General features: G+C 41.7%; 2 protein-coding genes across 2 annotated transcripts; both read left to right on the top strand.

Moving 5' to 3' along the window:
* Positions 1-16,352: 16,352 nt before the first annotated feature.
* LOC310767500 (protocadherin gamma-B1-like) lies at positions 16,353-21,118 on the top strand. The gene has a single exon (XM_083624540.1). It carries the CDS (start codon positions 17,576-17,578, stop codon positions 20,060-20,062), a length of 2,487 nt encoding a protein of 828 aa, XP_083480666.1. The 5' UTR covers positions 16,353-17,575; the 3' UTR covers positions 20,063-21,118.
* A 1,100-nt stretch (positions 21,119-22,218) lies between these two features.
* On the top strand, positions 22,219-27,334 carry LOC310767372 (protocadherin gamma-B5-like; the record flags this gene model as incomplete). Its single annotated transcript, XM_083624242.1, has 2 exons — positions 22,219-24,519; positions 27,200-27,334. The coding sequence occupies 2 exons, from the start codon at positions 22,219-22,221 to the stop codon at positions 27,332-27,334; spliced, it is 2,436 nt and encodes an 811-aa protein (XP_083480368.1).
* Between the last annotated feature and the right edge of the window lie 590 nt (positions 27,335-27,924).

Below are 27,924 nucleotides of genomic sequence, written 5' to 3' on the forward strand. Positions count from 1 at the left end.
AAACCCTTCACTTGGTTCTTACCGCTATGGATGGGGGTGAGCCTAGGAAAACTGGGACGGCCCAGATACAGATTAATGTCACAGATGCCAATGACAACCCACCTGTTTTCAGTCAAGAGGTATACAAGGTCAGTTTATCTGAAAATGTTCCTGTTGGGTCACTTGTGCTCCAGGTTGCAGCCTCTGATAAAGATGAAGGTTTATATGCCCAAATCGGGTATCATTTTAGCAACATACCAGCAACTGCCGAACTGAAATTCAAGCTGGATCCCATCAGCGGCCAAATCACACTACTGGAGCAACTGGATTTTGAGGACAATGATGAATATACGATGACAGTTGCTGCAAAAGATGGAGGTGGGTTGATGACACATTCTAACATTGAGCTAAGGGTTCATGATGAGAATGATAATGCCCCGGATGTGACCTTAGCCTCCATGTTCAGCCCTGTTCCTGAAGATTCTCTGCCAGGGACAGTTATTGCTCTGATCAATGTAAATGACAGAGATAGTGGAGATAATGGGAAGGTCACTTGCTATTTACAGGATGATTTACCCTTCAAAATTCTTCCCTCATCTAACAATTACTTCAAGCTCCAGACAGACAGTCTCCTGGACAGAGAAATAGCTCCTGCATATAATATTACAATCACAGCCACTGATAAAGGAACTCCACCTCTTTCCACACACAAAACAATCTCACTACAGATCTCAGATATCAATGATAATGCCCCTGCTTTTCAGAGATCAACCTACAGCATCTATGTGCCAGAAAACAATCCTTCAGGTGCCTCCATTTTCACCATCAAAGCCTCTGATTCCGATGTGGACCAGAACTCACGGATCACATACTCCATCCTCAACAGCAACATTGAGGAGCTTCCCATCTCCTCCTATATCTCCATTAATTCAGAGACTGGCACCATCTATGCCCAGAGATCCTTTGACTATGAACAATTCAGAGAGTTCCGGCTGCAAGTGAAGGCCCAAGATGGGGGTTCTCCCCCTCTCAGCAGCAATGTGAGCGTCAGGGTGTTTGTTCTTGACAGGAATGATAACAGCCCTCGTATCCTGTCCCCCTCACAAGAAGCCAAGGGCTCAGCCTTGTTTGAGATGGTGCCTCGTTCGGCAGAGGCAGATTATCTTGTCACCAAGGTGGTGGCCGTGGATGCAGATTCTGGACACAACGCCTGGCTCTCCTACCACCTGACTCAGGCCACTGAGCCGGCACTCTTCACGGTTGGTTCTCATACTGGAGAGATCAGGACAGCCAGGGCCTTTGTGGAGAGAGACGCTGTGAAACAGAGACTGGTCATTATGGTGAAGGATAACGGGCAGCCGTCTCTCTCGGCCACCATGACTCTGAACCTGGTGTTTGCTGAGAACTTTCAGGAGGCCCTTCCAGAAATGAAGAGCCAACCCAGCAGCTCGGAGTATCAGTCTGACCTGCAGTTCTACTTGGTGCTGGCCTTAGCTGTGATCTCCTTCTTGTTCCTCTTGACTGTGATTCTGGCCGTTACAATGAAGCTCCGTCAGTCAGGGCATCCCAGGTTCCTACAGTGCTTTGGTCCTGTTCCCCATTCCAAGAATGGTGCCATCTTCCCACCCAACTTTGAAGATGGGACTTTGCCCTATTCCTACCAGCTGTGCCTGTCTTCTGAGTCCAGGAAGAATGAGTTTACCTTCCTGACACCAAATATACAGATTGCAGAGAATATTCTTAGCAGTGAGAAACCTGCTGTGCCTTTTACAGGCAATGTAGGAAACAATTTTGATTCTGCAGTAGATAATGGAGAACAGGTAAGGTTTGTTTTCTGAAATTAAATGCCATTATCCATCATTCTTTGCCATTAGTGACATTGTCACAGTGCTTTTTATCCAGCTAATGTGACTGCCTTTTTGTTTTTCATCATATAAATGAATAGTTTGGCTCTTACATCATTTGGCTTTCATGAATCAGGATGCGTCCTTTTCACTCCATGGGGAAGCTACACATCCATACGGAAGCTTCGAGCCATGCCCTTGAAACCATCTGGTAGAACTTATCTTGTTGTCATTTGAACAACTAGTATTTTGAGGAGTTGACCTTCAACTACTTTCATTAACTTAAATAAAGTGAGGGAAAGAACTTTGTTTTTCACATTACTTGGCTTTCGGGGGCAGCAATTTTGGCTTTAGAATCAAAGGAGGGCACCTTGCTGTATAGCAGAAAATACTATCACTGTTATTAGTATTACTAGCAAAAAATTTTAAGCAATAGATTTTAAAGACATACACTTTTGAGAGGTTTCTGTAAATTATGCTTTATTTCCTTCTCCATTTTACATTGCCTGTAAAATTAATAGGCATGTGTGTTCTTGCATGAGTGATGTAAAAAAACGTCAAGTCAAGACTGACTGATTGACTGGCCTTCTAGAGTAGATTGTGGATATTTCCAGCCCCCATATTCCTTTAAGTGAAACCACATTGCATTAAAGCTCTTTATAAACAACTGTCTGAAAGGCGGACAGATAATGTGGGATATTTTGTTAAAGACATGCATCGTGCATTTATTTATTTTTAAAATTTATTTAAAACAAAAATGAAACAACTACATACAGCCAGAGAGTTATCTTCAAATACTCCACAGAGCTTTGCTAAAGTGTATATTCTAAAATCATTTCAATCTTAACAAAAGCAAAATGGTACGTAATAACCTCCATCTCTTTGACTGTTGTCCACAACTACAAACATATATTGTATCAGCAGCAGTGCTGGTCTGCAGGAATTATACAAAGGCAAGGAGGAAGGAGGAAAAATAAAATAAAATATGTGCTTCATGCACACCAAACTGTCCTAGGCCAAGGCACATAGCTGTCAACGTTTCCCTTTTTTCAAGAGAAATTCCCTTATTCCAAATAGGATTCCTCGCAAGCAAAGGGGAAAGTTGACAGCTATGCCAAGGCACCGTTCTGCCACAGGCCTCATTGTTTGTATAATCTATAAAGTCATCCAAGACTGCATAAAAGTTATCATATTTCCCCTGGCCTCTTGCTGTCTTCAATTTCCATGTCAGTTTTTTCAATAATGCTACCTGCCAGATTGCACTGCCTGCGTCATGTATGTCTGCCTCATGATTTAGACAATAATAATGATAGTTACCGTGTATATAATATTTATATGTTTCAAAGGGCATTGCATATAATGGGTCAGATTCAGAATTAGTTATCCTTGGACCAAGTTAGTCAAGCAAGACTAATTTAAGTCAATTTTATTTAAGTCGGGCTACTTTAAGTATGATGAAGTCTGGATTTGACACATTATCTTATAATTCTTATATAAGTGAGTTCCTGTCAGAGGCAAAATTCATACCATGAAATTCCTGGTTCACAGTTTTGTTCTTTACATGAGACCAGCTCAATATACATGAAGCATGTTGAATTCTTGAACTGCTCTACCAACATGTTAGCTATGCTGCTTACATGACATGAATGCATGAATCGATGGATAACTGTATTTCTGATCATAGTATTGTGGGATATCTTAGCACGTACTTGAGTTACGTAAGCATGCAATGAACCACCCCCTCCAACTCCCTGCTGGGCTCATGGCCAGTAGGGCAGATGTGAGGATGGAGGAGTGTTCTTGCCAGGGTTGGTGCTAGCTGTTGGAAGGAATTAGGGGACAGGACCATGACTGACAATTGCAGTGTGCTCAGCTACCACGTAAACATAGAAAAAGAAGTTTAAAAATGGAGGGGAAAGCTCAGAACATTTGAGGTCCAGCATATAACACCCAGGGCTTATTTATGTAGTTTTGTTCCTTGATTAAATGAAGTTGCATTAATAGCTGGAGACAATATGTAGCTTCCTAAAATACTGAAAGGACTGTAGAGATTTCTGAGTAGCTTTCTGGTTGTCCTGTCCCACCCCAACTCCCCGCCGGCAAAATAGGGGTCTCCATATTGTTTGCATATGTAGAGGGGATGACCCATATCTGTGATATTGTGAAGTAGCTGGGGTGTTGTGTAAGGTCAAAAGCACACACCACAAAGTAAATGAAATCAGCAAAGTGTCTATTGTAACTGGACAAAAGGGCAGGTGGGGGAAATGGCAAAGGTAAATAATGACAAAGTACATCTGTTGAAGGAGAAAGCTATACAAACAGACCAGAAATCGTGTGGGCATAAGGTGACAGAATAGGACTTGAGATGTGGCACTATTTTCAGTGAAATTATGTAAGGATAAACACAATTTTCAGACACGTCCTTAGGCTTCCCACACACAGTTTAAGATGCCTGTAAATACCTAATACAATATTTTTCTAATTTATTTAAAAGTCTTTTATTATAAACAACAATATCATTCCCATACTGCAGTCTGCTATTCTGATTTTTTCTAAAGAAATAGTGGAAATAGTGCTATAAATTCATCACTGCTTTTTCTTTGCTGTAAATATTAATTTGAAGCTGATTCCTTTTAACCTATTGTAATGGTGAACAGATAACACTTTCCAACAGGCATATTCAAATAACCTGTATGAGAATATGGTCTGAGTCATTACTTAAAAATGACTATGTAATGTAATGAATTAGGGAAGAAAAATCACTGGGAAAAGATTGCAGTTCTCGGCTTCAGACTCACAGTGTCACTGTTGGACAAGGCGGCAATCCAAGGGCAGCTGAAGTTCCACTGATGCTTTCTGCAGAGAGATCTCTTTGTCCCAAACTGCACATCGGGAAAACCAGCAGACGCTGCAAATACGTTTCAGCTGGAAAACAAGAAAACACTGCAGCATATACAAATTAAGCCAAAGGATCCAGTTCTTTGTTTACTGGGGGGAAACCCTCCTGTCTTGGTGGAAATCTGAAATACTGTGCTCATCAAAGAGAAGAGGAAAATGAAGAGAAGAGGAATCCTTCATGGAGAGAGCTTTCAAACATCAGGAAGGCATATTACCCTTCTGATATTTTCATCTTTGTTCTGTGGAGCAGTTTTGGAAGAGGTTCACTATTCCATCCCTGAGGAGATGACAAAGGGGTCTTTGGTGGGAAATCTTGCCAAGGATCTGGGACTGAATGCCAGAGACCTGAAGAGCAGAAACCTGCATATCCTTTCTGAAGGTAAAAAGCCATATTTCACTATCAATGCTGAAAATGGAAACCTATATGTGAATGAGAGGATAGATCGTGAGGGGATGTGTAGAGAGAGCACACATTGCATTATTGATTTTGAAGCGATGGTTGAAAAGCCATTGAATGTTTTCCATGTAAGTTTAGCAATTCAGGACATTAATGATAATGCCCCACAATTCCTAGAATCCAATATTAGACTAGATATAATTGAATCCACATTGCCGGGTGCCAGATTTCATATTGGGAAAGCTGAAGATCCTGATATTGGGATTAATTCTCTCCAGAATTATCAGTTAAGCCTAAATCAGTTCTTTATATTAGAAATTAAGCATAGTCTGGACGGCCATAAATATGCAGAATTGGTGCTGCAGAAACCTTTGGATCGGGAAAGTGAGCACTCACTTCAGTTGATCCTTACGGCCCTGGATGCGGGTGAACCCAGAAAAACTGGGACTGCCCAGATATGGATTAACATCACAGATGCCAATGACAACCCACCAGTTTTCACTCAAGAAGTTTATACAGTTAGCCTGAGGGAAAATTCCCCTCTGGGGTCCTCCATACTCCAAGTAAAAGCCTCTGATAGGGATGAAGGTTCAAATAGTCAGATCAGTTACACATTCAGTAAAGTCCCAGAAAAAGTCTATGAGAAATTTAGACTAGATCCACAAAGTGGAACAATTACAATTAAGGAGACCCTTGACTTTGAGGAAACAGAGAAGTACACTATGACAGTTGAAGCAAGAGATGGAGGAGGATTAGTGGCTCACTGTAATGTTGATATCAAGATTATAGATGAGAATGACAATGCTCCAGAGATCATCGTGGCCTCCTTATCTAGTCCAGTTCCTGAAGACTCTGCTTCTGGAACACTAATTGCTCTCATCAACGTAAAGGATAAAGATTCTGGAGAAAATGGAAAAATTACATGCCATCTACAAGGTAATGTACCATTTCAAATAGTGTCAACTTCAAAGAACTACTATAAAATCCTCACCGACAGTCCTTTGGACAGAGAAAAAGCCTCAGGATACAACATCACAATCACGGCCACCGACAAAGGTAGCCCCCCTCTCTCCTCCAACAAAACTATCTCCCTGCAGATTTCAGATATCAATGACAACCCCCCTGCCTTTGAAAAATCAACCTACAGTGTCTTTGTTCCTGAAAACAATCCCTCAGGTGCCTCCATTTTTGCCCTCAAAGCCTCGGACCCAGATCTGGACCGCAACTCACGTATCACTTATTCCATCCTCAACAGCAACATGGAGGAGCTGCCTCTCTCCTCTTACGTCTCCATCAACTCTGAGACGGGAACTATCTATGCACAGCGCTCCTTTGACTATGAGCAATTCAGGGAGTTTCAGATCCAAGTGAAGGCCCAAGATGGCGGCTCTCCCTCTCTCAGCAACAACGCCACCGTGTGGGTGTACATTTTGGATCAGAACGATAACAGCCCTCGCATTCTGTATCCTGTCCCGGGTGTTGAGGGCTCTGCTTTGTTTGAGATGGTTCCTCACTCGGCAGAGCCAGGCTACCTAGTGACCAAAGTGGTGGCTGTGGACGCGGACTCTGGGCACAATGCCTGGCTCTCCTACCAAGTGCTGCAGGCCACAGAGCCGGCCCTCTTCACCATTGGGACCCACACGGGAGAGATCAGGACATCAAGAGCCCTTCTGGAGAAAGATGCTGTGAAACAGAAGCTGGTCATCTTGGTGAAGGACAATGGGAAGGCTCCGCTCTCAGCTACTGTGGTCCTCAACCTCGTGGTTGCCGAGAACTTCCAAGAGGCACTTCCAGAAATGACTAGGCAATCCAGTGACACAGAGCATCATTCTGACCTCCAGTTTTACTTGGTGCTGGCTTTGGCATTGATCTCATTTTTATTCCTCCTGACGGTGATACTGGTCATTGTCATGAAACTTCGACAATCAGGAAATCCCAAATTATTCCACTGCTTTGAACCTAATGCTTTTTCTAAGGCACAGGTTATATTTCCACCAAACTATGAAGAAGGAACTTTACCTTATTCCTACCAACTCTGTCTATCGTCAGAGATGAGGAAAGAGCAGATCTCTTTCCCGAAATCCCATATCCAGGTGGCAGAAAACTTGCTATGCAATGATAGCTCTCAGGTGGTTCTTGTGGATGGCAACTGTGGGGATGCCAGTGCCAAAGAGGAGGTTGGTGAGCAGGTAAGCTTTGCTTTTAGAATCAGCCTTACCTTATAGGAATAAAACTAATATTTTTATTTTGTTTTACTATATAAGGGGGTCAGGAAAATGAAATTACAGTGTTAGCAGCAATTGTTCTGATTGTGGAGAACTTTCCCTACACATAGAAATGCTAGACGCAGTATAAATTCTGAATCATACAATAATGGCAGAGTGAGTCTTCATCTCAGGAATTAAAGGAAATGTAAGCATGCATACAGCTTGAGTGTTCAATCTTCCTGTGGGGTATTAGCATGTCACCATAAATATATAGTTATTTATACACCCCTCATTAATTAAAAATAAGGATCAACTTAACTGAAGAATGCATAAAAAATGAATACTTCCTGTTTATTTGTAGTATAATTTTGGACTCTGTGTGGCTTTTCTGGAGGATTCATAAAAAGAAGTTGTGTGAAATACAGCAAGCACAGAAAAGGCATCCCAAATGATCAATGGGTGCAACAACTTCTGTAGGGATATTTATTTTGGATAAAAGACAAGAAGGGAAGTGAGACAGCTGTATAGAATTATGAACGAGGTTGAGACAATGAATAGAGAGATCCCCCTCCCCCATATTACTGGAGCCTGCAGCCATCAGATGAATCTGAACATTGGGAGATTCAGAACAGATAAAAGGAAGTACTTCTTTATACAATGCATAGATAAACTATGGAATTCCTTGTTGACAACTAAATGCAACAAAGTAATTGCCAGAGAAGTCTGGGACATCGGATCAGTGAAAATGGATGTGGCAGCAAACAATTAGTGTGAATCTTAAGAAACACTTGTATACGTTTATTTTTTGATGGTACATGACACTGCTGTGGCTTCGTCACATTTTAGTTGTTGTTGTTTATTTGTTTAGTTGTGTCTGACTCTTCGTGACCCCATGGACAGAGCACGCCAGGCACTCCTGTCTTCCACTGCCTCTCACAGTTTGGTCAAATTATAGTACAGCAAATAATTACATTGGAAGTACAATTCAACCAATGCTAGGATGCAACATATTTGGGAGGCATGTCCCTAAATTAAGAATTTGTGGGTGGATATAATAAGAGAAAATGAAATAATGACAGGATGCACTTTCCCAATGGATCTTCTCATTGGTTTATCTAGTTATTTTAAGGATTAAGTATAACAGAAGACAGAGAATTACTCCAACAGTTACTGTCTGTGGCCAAAGCAACTTTTTTTATAACTGAGGGCAGGGGCTAAGAACACCAGCTTTAGGGGAATGGATTACTACAGCATGGAATATTTTATCAATGGTTCAAATAATTAATACAGTAAGAATCAGAGAGGGGAGGCAGTCTGATAACTTTCAGTGTGTTTTTCATAATTTTTTGGTGCAATGAAGTTCAAGATAACGCAGACCCACATACTCTATTCAGATCTTTATGAAGGCTATATACTTTATTTGAGTTCATAATAAAAATTTAAAGATAATTGTGTACCCAAACATTTGGTTTTTATATAAACCATTATTAAATAATTTACTTATTTAAACAAACAAACAATGGAAATCACTATCACAAGATGCAATGATGGTCACCTACTTGGGTGGTTTTAAAGGGGGGTTAGAAAAAAATCATTGTCATGTTGGCTATATTACGTCTAGTAGCAGACACCTCTGACTGTGGACCAAGGGCAGAGCTTTTGAGGGGCATCTGGTTGGCCACAGTGGGAGAAAGAATGCTGGACTCAGTAGAGCTCTGGCCTGATCCAGCAGGGCTCTTCTTATGTTTTTATGAATAGAATTGTGTGCAGTGTTTCTGTGTGATAGACTAGCAGATGAAAAACTAGAAGCATGTTGAAAATTAGGCAGCACTCTGGTTGTGATCACTTGGAAATGTCAATTCCGTTCAGTGGGGTTCCAGTTTCAAGGGGATATACGGCAGGCAAAAATATTTGAATAGCATACACATCTCCAGATTGGGTTTATGGTCCTCTAGGCTGTTCTGTTCTGAGCTATTACCTTTAATGCGTACAAACTGAAAGTAAATTACTTTAGTTATTTTCTAATAAAACCTCTATCATATACTCTTTCAATTAGACACTATTGATTTCTTCTAACACCTCTTGTCTGTCCACTGTTCTCAGTTCCCAAACTTCATGATGCTATTATCATAATATGAAATAATGTGTAAAGTATCCAACAAACATTTTATCCTGTTGGATCATGCCTAGCTTCCGTCAAGGTGTTCCGTTGTGCCAAAAGCTGTTTAGTCATTCTGGCCACATGACCTGGAAAGCTGTCTGTGGACCAATGCTGACTCCCTCGGCCTGAAAGAGAGATGAGCGCCACCACCCCATAGTCGCCTTTGACTGAACTTAACTATCCAGGGGTCCTTTACCCTTTTTTACTGCTGGTAGAGCAGCTACAGCCATTGGTCCTGCACTTGTGCTGTGTTCCTGCTTTGATCACAGGGAACAACTGCTAAGCAAGGACATTTGTGTGGCACCAGCAGGTAGAAGGCAGGTGGCAGAGTCTGATGTAGAACCAATACCAGCGAACACACTTTTATCACCTAGTGCTGTCTAGACAGAAGCTGCAAGTGTTGCATCTTATCTTATCCTCAACAGACAGAGAGAGAACTCTTGGAATAGTAAGTTACTCTTGGAATTCCTACCCAACATTGAGAAGAACTTGTGCTCTGTTCCATAAATGTTGATAGACATCCAACAACTTAGGATAGATAAAAAAGGAGAATAATTTCAAGAGGGTGTTTATATTCTATTTAAGCAACAACAACAAAAATACATTAGACTTACAGCTCTTGTGCTACTATAGCATAACTATTATCGTAATACATTAATTTTAAGATAAAGTTTTACTCTGTAACTGGATATTTTTATATTAATAATAATGTTTCCATATTTCCAATAAAAAATGAAGATGTGCATAACCTTAATGTAATTGCAGTATTAGATACGACCCCAATTTTCACAGTACTGAAAAGCCACGAACATAAATGAGGGTAGCTGTACACTAAGAAAGAACACCAAGGAAAAGCCTTCTCAAATGCTCCACTCAGTGAGCAGAAAGGAAGGTATAGTATGTGCTATAGAAACACCTGCATTTATTCACCTCTGTCTATTTTCATAGAACAAAATGCAGTTCCTTGAGTGGTCCTCTAAGTGTCAGTGTTGGCCAGTATGACAGCCAGAGAGAGGATAGAGATCCATTGATGCTTCCTGGACTGTAGTAACTCCCATCCCTGCTATTCAGATCAGGCCAACTGAAGAGCACAGAGACAGGGAACTCTTACAGAGAAGGAAAAATCTCTTTTGCTTTGCACAAATATAAGAATAAGGCAGTTTATTCTTCCTCAGTGATACCTCATGTTGTTTCCTTCATCACTGTGAGAGCTTGAGCATAGGAAACTGAGAAAAGGAAGCAGCCTGTTTTTGAGAGAACCAGCCAGATGGAGAGAAGGCACCCAGGGAATGGCAGGGCACTCACAAGGCAAGTACTGCTTCTCTCTCTATTGTCTTTTACCTGTTGGGCTGCATCAGAGCAGATTCATTATTCAACCCCTGAGGAGATGGCAAAGGGTTCTGTTGTGGGGAACCTCGCCAAGGACCTGGGACTGAGCACCAAAGAACTAAAACATCGCAATCTGCACACTGTGTCTGTGGCTAAAATGCAGCATTTCAGTATCAATGCAGAGAATGGAAACCTCTATGTAAATGACAGGATTGATAGGGAGGGGATATGTGGCAAAAATCCAAATTGCTTTGTTAATTTTGAAGTTGTGGTGGAAAACCCTTTGAATATTTTTCATGTACTAGTGGAAATCCAGGATGTTAATGATAATGCACCCCAATTCCTCAATGATAATATCAGCTTGGAGACAGGCGAACTAACTTTGCCAGGCACTCGATTTCTCCTTGGGAAAGCAGAAGATCCTGACATTGGGATGAACTCTCTCCAGGATTACCAGCTGAGCTCCAATCAGTATTTCTCTTTGGAAGTTAGAGAAAGGAAAGATGGAAATAAATATGCAGAACTGGTGCTACAGAAATCTCTTGATCGAGAAAGTGAACAGACCCTTCACTTGGTTATTACCGCTATGGATGGGGGGGAACCCAGAAAAACGGGGACTGCCCAGATATGGATTAATGTCCTAGATGCCAATGACAACCCGCCTGTTTTCACTCAAGAGGTATACAAGGTCAGTTTATCTGAAAATGTTCCTGTTGGGTCACTTGTTCTCCAGGTTGCAGCCTCTGATAAGGATGAAGGTACAAATGCCCAAATCAGGTATCATTTTAGTAACATACCAGCAAGTGCCGAACGGAAATTCAAGCTGGATCCCATCAGTGGTAGAATCACTCTTCTGGAGCAACTGGATTTTGAGGACGACGATGAATATACTATGACAGTTGCTTCAAAAGATGGAGGTGGGTTGATGACACATTCTAACATTGAGCTAAGGGTTCATGATGAGAATGATAATGCCCCGGATGTGACCTTAGCCTCCATGTTCAGTCCTGTTCCTGAAGATTCTCTGCCAGGGACAGTTATTGCTCTGATCAATGTAAATGACAGAGATAGTGGAGATAATGGAAAGGTCACTTGCTATTTACAGGATGATTTACCCTTCAAAATTCTTCCCTCATCTAACAATTACTTCAAGCTCCAGACAGACAGTCTCCTGGACAGAGAAATAGCTCCTGCATATAATATTACAATCACAGCCACTGATAAAGGAACTCCGCCTCTTTCCACACACAAAACAATCTCACTACAGATCTCAGATATCAATGATAATGCCCCTACATTTCAGAGATCAACCTACAGCATCTATGTGCCAGAAAACAATCCTTCAGGTGCCTCCATTTTCACCATCAAAGCCTCTGATCCCGATGTGGACCAGAACTCACGGATCACATACTCCATCCTCAACAGCAACATCGAGGAGCTTCCCATCTCCTCCTATATTTCCATTAATTCAGAGACCGGCACCATCTATGCCCAGAGATCCTTTGACTATGAACAATTCAGAGAGTTTCGGGTGCAAGTGAAGGCCCAAGATGGGGGTTTTCCCCCTCTCAGCAGCAATGTGAGCGTCAGGGTGTTTGTTCTTGACAGGAATGATAACAGCCCTCGTATCCTGTCCCCCTCACAAGAAGCCAAGGGCTCAGCCTTGTTTGAGATGGTGCCTCGTTCGGCCGAGGCAGATTATCTTGTCACCAAGGTGGTGGCCGTGGATGCAGATTCTGGACACAACGCCTGGCTCTCCTACCACCTGACTCAGGCCACTGAGCCGGCACTCTTCACGGTTGGTTCTCATACTGGAGAGATCAGGACAGCCAGGGCCTTTGTGGAGAGAGACGCTGTGAAACAGAGACTGGTCATTATGGTGAAGGATAACGGGCAGCCGTCTCTCTCGGCCACCATGACTCTGAACCTGGTGTTTGCTGAGAACTTTCAGGAGGCCCTTCCGGAAATGAAGAGGCAACCCAGCAGCTCGGAGTATCAGTCTGACCTGCAGTTCTACTTGGTGCTGGCCTTAGCTGTGATCTCCTTCATGTTCCTCTTGACTGTGATTCTGGCCGTTACAATGAAGCTCCGTCAATCAGGGCACCCCAGGTTCCTACAGTGCTTTGGTCCTGTTCCCCATTCCAAGAATGGTGCCATCTTCCCACCCAAATTTGAAGATGGGACTTTGCCCTATTCCTACCAGCTGTGTCTGTCTTCTGAAACCAGGAAGAATGAGTTTGCCTTCCTGACACCCAATGTTCAGATGGTAGACAATATTGTTAGCAGTGAGAAACCTGATGTGCCTTTTACAGGCAACATTGGAAACAATTTTCATTCTGAGATGGCTAATGGTGAAGAGGTAAGGTTTGTTCTCTGTATTTACATGTGTGGTACACTCTGTAGTTCTTTACCATTAAGTGACATTGCAATGCAACCTTTTATACTGCAGGTGTACCTGCCTTTTTCAGTCTTTAGTTAGTTTTTCATATAGAAATCAATAGGTGGGGCTTTATTTTTTATGTTCATTTTAATTATTTATTAGCTTTCTATACTGCCTTTCATCCAAAGATCACATGGCAGCTTGCAATATAAAAGCTCTCATGTGTCATCATCTTTCCTATCTGTTCTAAGTAGCTGAGGCTAAACCACCTGGTGCAATTAGCCATTTCGTAGTCAGTTGGGGTATCGCATTTTCTACTTTCAGGGGATATTGCAATTTTTTGTTCTTTGTTTTGCTGGTGCATTCTTCAACATTTGACACAATAATAGTGTATCAATAGTCAATGTATACTGGATTGTCCACACATCATTTTTCTTTATTACTTGTTTTGAGCTGCCTCCCCAGTGTTATTGCATTTTTGAAGAGAACAGCTGTCATTGCATTAGTCCTTAGCACAGAGCGAGGTAACAAAATCTAAACTAGGTAATAAGATTTACATAAACTTACATGAAAAATAGCACTACTTGCTAGTTAAACTATTGCCATTTGTAGGGGCACTACTGTATGATGAAAGCGGGACAAAGAATAAACCAGAGCATTGGTGTTATAAAAAGTTGCAGGATTTCAGCAGGAAGATATGGGACACTCACTCACATTAGTCACAAAGCGGCTTATTGTACCATAAATAACACAGTAGAACATCACAAGCACAATAAAAATCATATAAAATAATAAACAAATCATCAGTAAAGTAAAACAACCACCTTTTAAAATACACTTTTAACAAAACAAGTTTAAAAATAGGCTAAAGTCATATTATAAAATTCACAAAGCATTACAGCTCTCATAGTCCACAAAACAATATCAAGAACATTAACAAAGAACCAAAAACAAAATAAGCATTCATACATCATCATGAGTCACAATAAAAATGGCATGGGGGGGGCTTATGGTTTACTTAAATCTCCCTAAAGCTAGGCTGGTTATAAATCTCTTTTTTTCAAGATTTGTTTGGGGGGGTGGGGTTGGTTACACACATACACACACAACGCACATGTATACCTTGCATAAAGTACGTTGTGACATGATGATCTAAGTACCTTGTGTTTTTTGGCATCAATTTGACTCAAGAATGGACAACTACAACATTCACCCAGCTATTACTATTACTATTGCTATTACTATTACAGTTATTACTATTACTATACTATTATTATTATCACCCAATATAGTGTATCTGTATCGTTTTTAACCTGTAGTGAGCTGTAGCAATCTGGATTATGTTATAAATTGATTTTAATCTAGTACTAGGCTGCTTATATTTACAAGTCTGAATAGGTTGCCTATAGTTTATATTGAAGATCATTGTAATACACACCCGCACCCACACCCCCGGTGGTTCAGATACAGAATTTCCCTGTTCCATTCAATAGCAAGAATTGGGTTCCTCTCATTAAATTGTTGGCATTTAATTGAACATTGGCTGCAACATGTAACCCAATATTTTAATACAGGACTTCATCTGTAATGTGGATCCAACATTTTTTGTGCATCTTTGAACTCCACAGAAAATGCATTTGCTTTAATTTTTTGGAGATGTAAATGGTTGTGCATGTTCTCAATGCTGCCTCTGTGGACAGTTGGGAAAAACATTGTACAAAGTACTTTGACATAATGGTTCAGATCTAGAGTTTCCCTGTTTCATATACCAGTGAGGATTGGATTTCACTGATCAAATTGTTGGTATTTAATTGAGCACTGGATGCAATGCTTAACCCATTGTTTTAATGTAGGAGGTCATGTGTAATGTGGATGCAACCTTTTTATGTGTATCTTTGAACTCCACAGAAGACGCTTTTGCTTTAATCTTTTGGAGGTGTAAATTGTGCAGCATGTTCTCAATGCTGCCTCTGTGGACAGTTGGCGTGGGCATGGTGGCACCATTCTCTAGGCCTCTGTTTTGGCATGGCAGTGTCTGGCCTTCTCCTTCTAGCTTCAAACAAGGCAGGATCTATCAGTTCCCAGTTGGGGCTGAATGGTTGTATTTCGTTCTTGTTGCTAAATTGGCCAAATGAGAGGATGAATGACAGGAGCTTTCTCATCTGTTAGGCAGTCAATAATTAAAGGCTGGCTGTAATTGGACCCCAGCCATTCTTTTTAAATGTGCCACAACTGGCAAGTGCTATGTAGGTTAGAAAGCAAAAGGATCCTATAGTGGGCAGCCCAAGACCTGAAAGGAGAGTTACCCAAACCAACCTTCATGGCATTCTTACTAGTTTGGGGGAATCTGGTGATGGCAATTACTCGTCTGTACTGATGACCTCATTGACTGTAGCACTTACTGGCTCAGAGCTGATGATACCTAATGGTCTTCATTTGCACTCAGTGGAGCTGAGGGGGAGGGCACTGAAGAGAAAAGACCAGTTTCAGTATTGATCTAATACTTGGACCCTGGCGGGTGGGCATCAAAGGAGAAACATCATCCTACTTCTGAGGTAGTTTGTCTGTCTTTGGTCCCCACCATGCACACAGGCACTATGGCAGTGGTCACATCCTGGGATATGACTTTGACTGACTGGCTAAAGCAAGTGAGGGTAGCTGATGGGTCTCAAACCCTCAGTGAGTTAGGGACTTTCTCTGCATGTGAAGACAAGTTCTGGTGGATTGAGCAGACAAAATAATAGTGGGTTCAGCAATCAAGAAGGTGGTTACTGCACATGCCGTAGAGGGAAGTGAGTGGCAGATCACTTCCTCTTCAACCTGGGAAGGTAACACATTTAGGAGAAGGAAAACTCTGATCCAAAACTCTGCTGCCTTGCAGGCTATCCCCTACACAAATCCAGAGTGTAGTCTGTAAGACAATTGGATGTCATCTGCTAATAATTTATAATTAATCCTTGATTGTGTAACAATCTAGTGAGCACTTGTTTGTATCTATTATGTCTAAGTTAACTTCACCCCTAAAAGCTGAGCGATTTTGTTGTTGTCTCCCAACTTGTTGAGATAAGATGTCTTCTGTTTCTCTCTCTCATCACTAATCATCCTGTAGATAGTTGCTGCATGAATGAAGCATTTGAACTCCAGAAACTGAAAGTGATTATTCCAATCTGATTCATGCTGAAAGGTCTACTAACAATGGGCAATTATGCACCAGCAGAGTGGCACTAACATCACTTTGTGGGTGGAAACCAGTGGAGGCCGACCAGGCCGTGCAGAGGAAGTTAGTGTGTGTGTGTGTGTGTGTGTGTGTGTGTGTGTGTGTGTGTGTGTGTGTTTCAAGCTGCATACTCAGGATCCCTTACATACTATTGGCTTACAAAAAACCTATAATGTTATTGTTCTGTGTAAAGAAGAGGGTGATGAGCCATACCTGTGAGACTGTGAAGTAGATGTGCAAGGTCAGAAACACACATAGTAAATTAAATTAACACTAGAAATTGGAAAGCTATCTACCGTGACTGAATTACTGGAGCACATGAATGTGGGGGGAACAATGGCAAAGTTGAGAGGTGCTAAATAAATCTATTGAAGGGGTTGTCTACACAAATAGACCAATATTCTGAGTGCTAATACGAGGTGAGATGACAAAACTAAGCATGAGATATGGGACTAATTTCAGTGATAAGCAATGTAATACAAGATGCTTCCTTAGGATATACACTCAAACACAAGAAGATATATACCTCTAAAAGCAGACATTCTTGTTTCTAAGGTTCATGTGAAGGCCTAACTATAGGCAATAATACATTTTCCTCAATTTCTAAATAGTCCCATACTGTAAATGATAATGTTTAATTGTGCAGCCTGTAATTCCATTTTTGTCAGCAGCACTGCAAATTAATAAGCTTGGAAATAATTATAAATATCTCTATCAAGGTAGAGTAAAAAATTAACCTGCAAAATATCAAGAAAATTAAAGCTAGTAAAGAAGGTTCACATATTCTGTTTAAAAGCCTGCCTTGAGCCATCACATATAAACACCAACAGAGACCTTGTGTGACATGTATTGGGGAGAAAAATCACTGGGAAAAGATTGCAGTTCTCTGCTTCAGACTCACAGTGTCACTGTTGGACAAGGCGGCAATCCAAGGGCAGCTGAAGTTCCACTGATGCTTTCTGCAGGGAGATCTCTTTGTCCCAAACTGCACATCGGGAATACCAGCAGACGCTGGAACAAACGTTTCAGCTGAGAAAGAAAAAAGAAAACACTGCAGCATATACAAATTAAGCCAAAGGATCCAGTTCTTTTTTTACTGGGCAAAAAAATCTCCTGTCTTGGTGGAAATCTGAAATCCTGTGCTCATCAAAGAGAAGAGGAAAATGAATATGAGAGGAATCCTTCATGGAGAGAGCTTTCAAACATCAGGGAGGTATATAACACTTCTGATATTTTCATCTTTGTTCTGTGGAGCAGTTTTGGAAGAGGTTCACTATTCCATCCCTGAGGAGATGGCAAAGGGGTCTTTGGTGGGAAATCTTGCCAAGGATCTAGGACTGAATGCCAGAGACCTGAAGAACAGAAACCTGCATATCCTTTCTGAAGGTAAAAAGCCATATTTCACTATCAGTGCACAAAATGGAAACCTGTATGTAAATGAAAGGATAGATCGTGAGGAAATATGTGGGGACAGTGTACGCTGTCTGATTAATTTTGAAGCTGTGGTTGAAAATCCTTTGAATGTTTTCCATATTATTGTAGCAATTCAGGACATTAATGATAATATGCCACAGTTTTTAAATGAAATCATGAGGCTTGAAATTGTTGAATCCACATTACCAGGTACAAGATTTCATACTGGGAAAGCTGAAGATCCTGATATTGGGACTAATTCTCTCCAGAATTACCAGCTAAGTTCAAATCACTATTTCATTCTAGAGATTCGACAGGGAGAAGATGGCCATAAATATGCAGAATTGGCGTTGCAGAAACCTTTGGATCGGGAAAGTGAGCACACGCTTCAGTTGATCCTTACGGCCCTGGATGGGGGTGAACCCAGAAAAACTGGGACTGCCCAGATATGGATTAATGTCACAGATGCCAATGACAACCCACCAGTCTTCACTCAAGAGGTTTATACAGTTAGCCTGAGGGAAAATTCCCCTGTGGGGTCCCCAATACTCCAAGTAAAAGCCTCTGATAGAGATGAAGGTCTGAATGCCCAAATTCATTATACATTTAGTAATATTCCCAAAAGAACCTACCAAAAATTTGACCTAGTTCCACAAAGTGGAACCATTACAATTAAGGAAGCGCTTGACTTTGAGGAAACAGAGATGTACACTATGACCGTTGAAGCAAGAGATGGAGGAGGATTAGCGGCTCATTGTAATGTCAATATAAAGATTCTAGATGAGAATGACAATGCTCCAGAGATCATTCTGACCTCCTTATCTAGTCCAGTTCCTGAAGACTCTGTTTCCGGAACAGTAATAGCTCTCATCAACGTAAAGGATAGGGATTCTGGAGAAAATGGAAAGATCACCTGCCACTTACAAAGTAATGTACCATTTAAAATAGTGTCAACATCTAAGAACTACTATAAAATCCTCACAGACAGTCCTTTGGACAGAGAAAAAGCCTCAGGATACAACATCACAATCTCGGCCACCGACAAAGGTAGCCCCCCTCTCTCCTCCAACAAAACCATCTCCCTGCAGATTTCAGACATCAATGACAACCCCCCTGCCTTTGAAAAATCAACCTACAGTGTCTTTGTGCCAGAAAACAATCCCTCAGGTGCCTCCATTTTCTCCATCAAAGCCACAGACCCGGATCTGGACCGCAACTCACGTATCACTTACTCCATCCTCAACAGCAACATGGAGGAGCTGCCTCTCTCCTCTTACGTCTCCATCAACTCTGAGACGGGAACTATCTATGCACAGCGCTCCTTTGACTATGAGCAATTCAGGGAGTTTCAGATCCAAGTGAAGGCCCAAGATGGCGGCTCTCCCTCTCTCAGCAACAACGCCACCATGTGGGTGTACATTTTGGATCAGAACGATAACAGCCCTCGTGTTCTGTATCCTTTCCCGGGTGTTGAGGGCTCTGCCTTGTTTGAGATGGTTCCTCACTCAGCAGAGCCAGGCTACTTAGTGACCAAAGTGGTGGCTGTGGATGCGGACTCTGGGCACAATGCCTGGCTCTCTTACCAAGTGCTGCAGGCCACAGAGCCGGCCCTCTTCACCATTGGGACCCACACAGGAGAGATCAGGACGTCACGAGCCCTTCTGGAGAAAGATGCTGTGAAACAGAAGCTGGTCATCTTGGTGAAGGACAATGGAAAGGCTCCACTCTCAGCTACTGTGGTCCTCAACCTTGTGGTTGCTGAGAACTTCCAAGAGGCACTTCCAGAAATGACTAGGCAATCCAGTGACACAGAGCATCATTCTGACCTCCAGTTTTACTTGGTGCTGGCTTTGGCATTGATCTCATTTTTATTCCTCCTGACGGTGATACTGGTCATTGTCATGAAACTTCGACAATCAGGAAATCCCAAATTATTCCAATGCTTTGAACCTAATGCTTTTTCTAAGGCGCAGGTCATATTTCCACCAAACTATGAAGAAGGAACTTTACCTTATTCCTACCAACTCTGCCTATCGTCAGAGATGAGGAAAGAGCAGATCTCTTTCCCGAAATCCCATATCCAGGTGGCAGAAAACTTGCTATGCAATGATAGCTCTCAGGTGGTTCTTGTGGATGGCAACTGTGGGGATGCCAGTGCCAAAGAGGAGGTTGGTGAGCAGGTAAGCTTTGCTTTCAGAAACTGTGATGTTGGCATTACAACCTTGTTCCTTGTATGAGCATAACTAGTATTTTTAGCTGTCTTCCTCTCAACTGCCTAATTTGCTAAATGAGAGAACTAAAAAAAATCAAATTATATTACTAGCACCAGCTGTTCAGACTGTAGAAAACTTTTTTTACAAGTAGTCTACAAATTGCAATGACAGAGGCAAATTCAATGCTAAGTCTGAAAATGACGTTCAGGTGAGTCTTCATGAATTATGGAATTTATATCCTTTTCTTCCTTCTAGTAATTTTCTTCCTGTAGATTATTAAAATATCACTATCATTATATACAGTAGTTATTTTTTAGTTCCTCCTAGAGGTTAAATATGTGGATTTTTACTTCGTTCACTCACAAAGTTTATTCATCCTGTTGTGATTTGAGTTAACTGAAAAATGTATAAAACATGAATGCTTCCTATTTGTTCATAGTAGATCTTTTGGACTGTTTTGAACTTCTCTGGAAGATTCATGTAGAAAGAACTTGTATGAAATGCAGAATGCTCAGAAAAGCGCAACTAAGATGGTCAAGTGGGTGGAACAACTTCTTTATTCGGAAAAAAGTGCAATGCTTAACAATATTTAGTATAGATCAAAGACAAGGGAGAAGCGATATGAGAGAGCTAGTCCTTCCAGTGCCACATTTCAACCACATCTACAGGACAGCAAGTAATTTAAGTGGCAGGTGCAAGGCAACCAATGCTAGGATGCAACATTTTTGTGGGGCATGTCCTGAAATGAAAAGTTCCAGGTGGATATAATAAGGGAAGCTGAAATAATAACAGGATACACTTTATCAACGGTTATTCTTATTGTTTTATTCAGCTGTATTAAGGGTTTAATACTAGCAGAGTATTAGTCCAAGACTTATTAACTATAGCAAGAACAACTATTTGGTATAAGTTGAGTGGAGTGTGTGGTTAAGAACACCAGCTTTACAGGAGTGGAGTATGGGATATTTTATCTATGGTTAAACTAATGAATATGGTAAGAGTCAGAGTGGGGAGACTGATAAAATTGTGGTGGAAAAATAGAACATTTTCATACTTAATTTGTGCAATAAGGTTCAAGATAATACACTGTTAGAAACTTTATAAATCAGTATGCTCTCTTTGAGTGTATAATATAAAACTATTGAAACTTGTATCCAGCCATTATTTTTATTTATACAGAACAATCACACATACTTTACACATTTTAATAAATAAATAACTTATGGAAATTGCTCCCACAAAAAGCTGTGATGGCCACTAACTTGGGTGCCTTATAGACAACTTCATGGTGGCCGCAAGTCGTGCTGACTGTATCCCGTCAAGTACTAGAAGTAGGATGCCTCCAAATGCCACAGTGGGAGACAAGTTGCTTAACAAGAAAGGCCTTGGGTCTGATCCAGCAAGGCTCTTCTTATGTTGTTACATTTTAATGAAAGGAATTGTGTGCCCTGATGTTGTGTGATAGACTGACAGAAAAAGGACTATAAGCATGTTAAAGTGAGGCAATGCTCTGCCGGTGATCCCTTGGGTATGTAGCTTCCATTCAAGGGGGTTCAATTTCAGTGGGATAGACATCAAGGCAAAACATGTTTTCAATAGGCTGTATATCTCCAGACTGGGTTGTGAGTCTTGTGAGCTGTTATGCGCAGCAATCAGAGGAGCTGTTGTTTTAATGTGTACAAACTGAAAGCAAATAACTTGAAATTTGCTAAAGGGAAACTACTGTACATTGCACAACATGGTTTTCCTTGCAGTTCCTTGAGTGGTCCTCTAAGTGTCAGTGTTGGCCAGTATGAGAGCCAGAGAGAGGATAGAGATCCAGTGATGCTTCCTGGACTGCAGTAACTCCCATCACTGCTGTTCAGATCAGGCCAACTGAAGAGCACAGAGACAGGGAACTCTTGCAGAGAAGGAAAAATCTCTTTTGCTTTGCACAAATATAAGAATAAGGCAGTTTATTCTTCTTCAGTGATACCTCATGTTGTTTTCTTCATCACTGTGAGAGCTTGAGCATAGGAAACTGAAAAAGGAAGCAGCCTGTTTTTGAGAGAACCAGCCAGATGGAGAGAAGGCACCCAGGGAATGGCAGGGCGCTCACAAGGCAAGTACTGCTTCTCTCTCTATTGTCTTTTACCTGTTGGGCTGCATCAGAGCAGATTCATTATTCAACCCCTGAGGAGATGGCAAAGGGTTCCGTTGTGGGGAACCTCGCCAAGGACCTGGGACTGAGCACCAAAGAACTAAAACATCGCAATCTGCACACTGTGTCTGTGGCTAAAATGCAGCATTTCAGTATCAATGCAGAGAATGGAAACCTCTATGTAAATGATAGAATTGATAGGGAGGGGATATGTGGCAAAAATCCACTTTGCTTTGTTCAGTTTGAAGTTGTGGTGGAAAACCCTCTGAATGTTTTCCATGTCACAGTAGAAATCCAGGATGTTAATGATAATGCACCCCAATTCCTGAATAGCAATATCGATTTAGAGATCCTTGAATCCACTCTGCTAGGCACTCGATTTCTCCTTGGGAAAGCGGAAGATCCTGACATTGGGATGAACTCTCTCCAGGATTACCAGCTGAGCTCCAATCAGTACTTCAATTTGGAAGTTAGAGAGAGAAAAGATGGAAATAAATATGCCGAATTGGTGTTGCAGAAATCTTTGGATCGGGAAAAAGAACAAACCCTTCACTTAGTACTTACCGCAATGGATGGGGGTGAGCCTAGGAAAACTGGAACAGCCCAGATACGGATTAATATCACTGATGCCAATGACAACCCTCCCATTTTCACTCAAGAGGTGTACAAGGTCAGTTTGCGTGAAAATGCTCCTATTGGATCCACGGTGCTCCAGGTCATAGCCTCTGATGATGATGAAGGTTCATATGCCCAAATCAGGTATTATTTCAGCAACATACCAGCAACTTCCCAAGAGAAATTCAGTCTAGATCCCATTGGTGGCGTAATCACCCTCTTGGAGCGACTGGATTTTGAGGACAACGATGAATATACTATGACGGTTGCTGCAAAAGATGGTGGGGGATTGGTGACTCATTCCAATATTGAGATAAGGGTTCTTGATGAGAATGATAATGCCCCGGATGTGACCTTAACCTCCATGTTCAGCCCAGTTCCTGAAGATTCACCATCTGAAACCTTAATTGCTCTGATCAATGTAAATGACAAAGATGCCGGTGAAAATGGAAAAGTTACCTGCTATTTAAACAGTGATTTGCCCTTCAAGATTATTTCCTCATCTAACAATTTCTACAAACTTCTGACAGTCAGCCCTTTGGACAGAGAAAAAGCTCCTGCATATAATATTACAATCACAGCCACTGATAAAGGAACTCCACCTCTTTCCACACACAAAACAATCTCACTACAGATCTCAGATATCAATGATAATGCCCCTACATTTCAGAGATCAACCTACAGCATCTATGTGCCAGAAAACAATCCTTCAGGTGCTTCCATTTTCACCATCAAAGCCTCTGATCCCGATATGGATCAGAACTCACGGATCACATACTCCATCCTCAACAGCAACATCGAGGAGCTTCCTATCTCCTCCTATATCTCCATTAATTCAGAGACCGGCACCATCTATGCCCAGAGATCCTTTGACTATGAACAATTCAGAGAGTTCCATCTGCAAGTGAAGGCCCAAGATGGGGGTTCTCCCCCTCTCAGCAGCAATGTGAGCGTCAGGGTGTTTGTTCTTGACAGGAATGATAACAGCCCTCGTATCCTGTCCCCCTCACAAGAAGCCAAGGGCTCAGCCTTGTTTGAGATGGTGCCTCGTTCGGCCGAGGCAGATTATCTTGTCACCAAGGTGGTGGCCGTGGATGCAGATTCTGGACACAACGCCTGGCTCTCCTACCACCTGACTCAGGCCACTGAGCCGGCACTCTTCACGGTTGGTTCTCATACTGGAGAGATCAGGACCGCCAGGGCCTTTGTGGAGAGAGACGCTGTGAAACAGAGACTGGTCATTATGGTGAAGGATAACGGGCAGCCGTCTCTCTCGGCCACCATGACTCTGAACCTGGTGTTTGCTGAGAACTTTCAGGAGGCCCTTCCGGAAATGAAGAGCCAACCCAGCAGCTCGGAGTATCAGTCTGACCTGCAGTTCTACTTGGTGCTGGCCTTAGCTGTGATCTCCTTCTTGTTCCTCTTGACTGTGATTCTGGCCGTTACAATGAAGCTCCGTCAGTCAGGGCATCCCAGGTTCCTACAGTGCTTTGGTCCTGTTCCCCATTCCAAGAATGGTGCCATCTTCCCACCCAACTTTGAAGATGGGACTTTGCCCTATTCCTACCAGCTGTGTCTGTCTTCTGAAACCAGGAAGAACGAGTTTGCCTTCCTAACACCCAATGTTCAGATGGTAGACAATATTCTTGGCAGTGAGAAACCTGCTGTGCCTTTTACAGGCAACAGTGGAAACAATTTTCTTTCCGAGATGGCTAATGGTGAAGAGGTAAGGTTTGTTCTCTGCAGTTACATGCATGGTACACTCTGTAGTTCTTTACCATTAAGTGACATTTCAATACAACCTTTTATACATCATATGTTCTTGCCTTTTCATTTTTCAGACTTTAGTTAATTTTCCATCTAGATTCATGAATCATCATCTTCTTTATATATAGTAAACAGCTGAGGCTAAACTACCTGTTGCAGGTATAGTCTATTTTCTCCATTGCATTTTGAGATTTCCAGTTCAGTCCTAACCATATCTACCCAGATGTGAGTTCTGTTGAATTCAGTGTGACTTTCTGTCAGGTAAGAGTGCTTAGGATTTAAGCTTTGGAATTTGAATAGTGGGAACATGAAATTAAATGAAGTGAAATGGATATATATATTGCTTATTTAATCTTATGAGTGGGTGTGGAATGTGCCGACGTTTTTATTATATAATTGCGGAGGTGTACTTCTTTCTGTATGGCAGTTGTGTGCTATTGGGTTCAATGGGGCTTACTCCCAGATTGTGCAGTCCTACCTTGGAAGTCAAACAGAATCCATTCTGGAAGTCCGTTTGACTTCCAAAACCTTTGAAAACCAAATTTAGCTTCTGATTGGCTGTAGGAAGCTCCTGCAGCCAATCAGAAGTCTCAGAACCCCCATCAGACATTCAGGTTCCAAAAAAATGTTTGCAAACCGGAACAATCACTTCCGGGTTTGCAGCATTCGGGAGCCAAAACGTCCGAGTTCCAGGGTGTTCGGGATCCAAAGTACAATTGTATTTCAGCTTTCCAGCATAAGTAGCTTGAACATTAAATAATATAGTAAATGAGGAAGATAATTATTTTCTTCTCATTTCATGACATGGGGTGGGAGCAATGTACTGGTGCTTCTATTTTATAATCATAGCCCCCTTCTTTCTTTCCTTTTAAATCAAGAATGGTCAACTACAACATTCAATTATTGAAGTACAATGTATCATTTTTCACCAGTAGTGCGTTGTAGCTACCTGGATTTAAAATAATATGGTTTCACTAGGTCTAAAATGATTTTAATCTAGGATATACTAGAGTCCTTGCAGAAGTTTGAATAGGCTACTTGTGGTTCATGTTGAAGAACATTGTACAAAGTACTTTGACATCATGGTTCGGATCTAGAGTTTCCCTGTTTCATTTAACAGTGCAGATTGGATTTCACTGATCAAATTGTTGGTATTTAATTGAGCACTGGATGCAATGCTTAACCCATTGTTTTAATGTAGGAGGTCATGTGTAATGTGGATGCAACCTTTTTATGTGTATCTTTGAACTCCACAGAAGATACTTTTACTTTAATCTTTCGGAGGTGTAAATTGTGCAGCATGTTCTCAATGCTGCCTATGTGGACAGTTGGGGTGGGCATGGTGGCACCATTCTCTAGGCCTCTGTTTTGGCATGGCAGTATCTGGCCTTCTCCTTCTAGCTTCAAACAAGGCAGGATCTATCAGTTCCCAGTTGGGGCTGAATGGTAGTATTTTGTTCTTGTTGCTAAATTGGCCGAATGAGAGGATGAATGGCAGGAGCTTTCTCATCTGCTAGGCAGTCAATAATTAAACACTGGCTGTATTTGGACCCCAGCCATTCTTTTTAAATGTGCCACAACTGGCAAGTGCTATGTAGGTTAGAAAACATAAGGATCCTATAGTGAGCAGCCCAAGACCTGAAAGGAGAGTTACCCAAACCAACCTCCATGGTATTCTTACTAATATGGGAGAATCTGGTCATGGCAATTATTCGTCTGTACTGATGACCGCATTGACTTACTGGCTCAGGGCTGATGATACCTAAAGGTCCTCATTTGCACTCAGTGGAGCTGGGGAGGAGGGCACTGAAGAGAAAAGACCAGTTTCAATATTGATCCAATACTTGGACCCAGAATGGCGACAACTGTTTAATGTGTCTGGCAGAAAAGACAGTTCCTAGCCTCCATCTTGGCATTAAGTATGCCATCACTGAGGTTGTAGAAGTAGTATTATTTAATCATATGTAGATCAGACTTGTAAGTAAATAAGTTGTGGCACATAGACAAAACCATTAACTGTGTCTGGCTTCATGCTGGGGTGTGGAGGCAAACATAGACCACACTTTTTTTTCTTTTTACCTGTATTGTGTAGATGAATCATGTTTCAGTATGTGTGATATAAAATCCACCACCAGGTCAAGACTAATTGGCAGTGGTCTTCTAGAGTAGAGCGTGGATATTGGTTATTTAGCTGGAGATACATTAATGCCCTTTATGCACAACTAGTTGATCATATTTATTTTATAGTTGTAAACTGCTTAGAGACTGCTTTTGCTGAAGAAATGTGAATTGTGGCTATCTTGGAAGGTATATGTATTATTTAGGGTTATGTATATAGTGGACTGGATCCAGACTTGGCCATACATAGAGCCGAACATTGAGATCAACTTGGCAAGTTAGCTATTACTGAGTTAAACCACATTGATTTTCGTGGATCAGCTATAACCATGACTAAGGCTGCTATCCAAATCCTGGCTTGGGCGTCGTGAGGCATAACAGAGCAAAGAGACCACTGTCACATCCGCAGCATTGCTGCTGGTCTGGGCAGAAGGTGGAGGGGCACCTCACTTGGACCCAGTGCCACCACGGGACAGTACTGGGACTGGCTCCTGTCTCTCCCTGTCCTTGTCCCCTTTCAGAATTTTTCATCAGCTGCCATGAGTGGAGATCCCACTGGCATGACTTCTAACCAAGCATACATTTGGCAGAGGGAACAGGCAATTCTGCCCCAGCAGAGTGACCCCCTGTGGGTAGAGGCCAGTAGAGGCTGGTAGGGCTTGGCTGAGGAACAGCTCCAACCAATCCAAACCCTACCACCACCAGCGCAGTGCAAAAGATTGCAGGCTAAGTCTGGAGCTAAATCTGAGTAAAGTTCCTCAAATATCCAGGATTTGTCAGAACAGCTACATTACCTCCTGGGTTATAATACTTATAATGTATAATATTATATAGCATTAGTGCAATTATTCCCATACTGCAGGAAGAGCCTTGAGGGAAGTGTGGCTTACTTAAGGGAACCTGCTGAGTTCGTGCCAAATGCAGGACATAAACTGCATTACTATTCTGTTTCTTACACTACACCAGCTGAAGACACTTAAAGCACATTGAACACTTGAATTGCACTTAATTCAATTTATAAACAGAGGTTGGATGGCCATCTGCCATGGATGCTTTAACTGAGATTCCTGCATTGCTGGGGGTTGAACTAGATGACCCCTGGGGTCACTTCCAACTCTAAGATTCCATCATTCTATCTCTCCTTCTTTGGAAGTTTTTAAAACCTTGAATAAAATAAATTCCTCAATTCTCCCATCGTCTTTTTCTTTATACACCGTAACACTTCATAGAGAAATCCACTAGAGAA

The sequence above is a fragment of the Podarcis filfolensis genome (assembly GCF_964270895.1).
Source record: "Podarcis filfolensis genome assembly, chromosome: 7".
Classification (NCBI taxonomy): domain Eukaryota; kingdom Metazoa; phylum Chordata; class Lepidosauria; order Squamata; family Lacertidae; genus Podarcis; species Podarcis filfolensis.

What these genes read in the sequence shown, in the direction of transcription:
- LOC310767500 (XM_083624540.1), top strand. Translation starts at nt 17,576, where the DNA reads ATGAATATGAGAGGAATCCTTCATGGAGAGAGCTTTCAAACATCAGGG.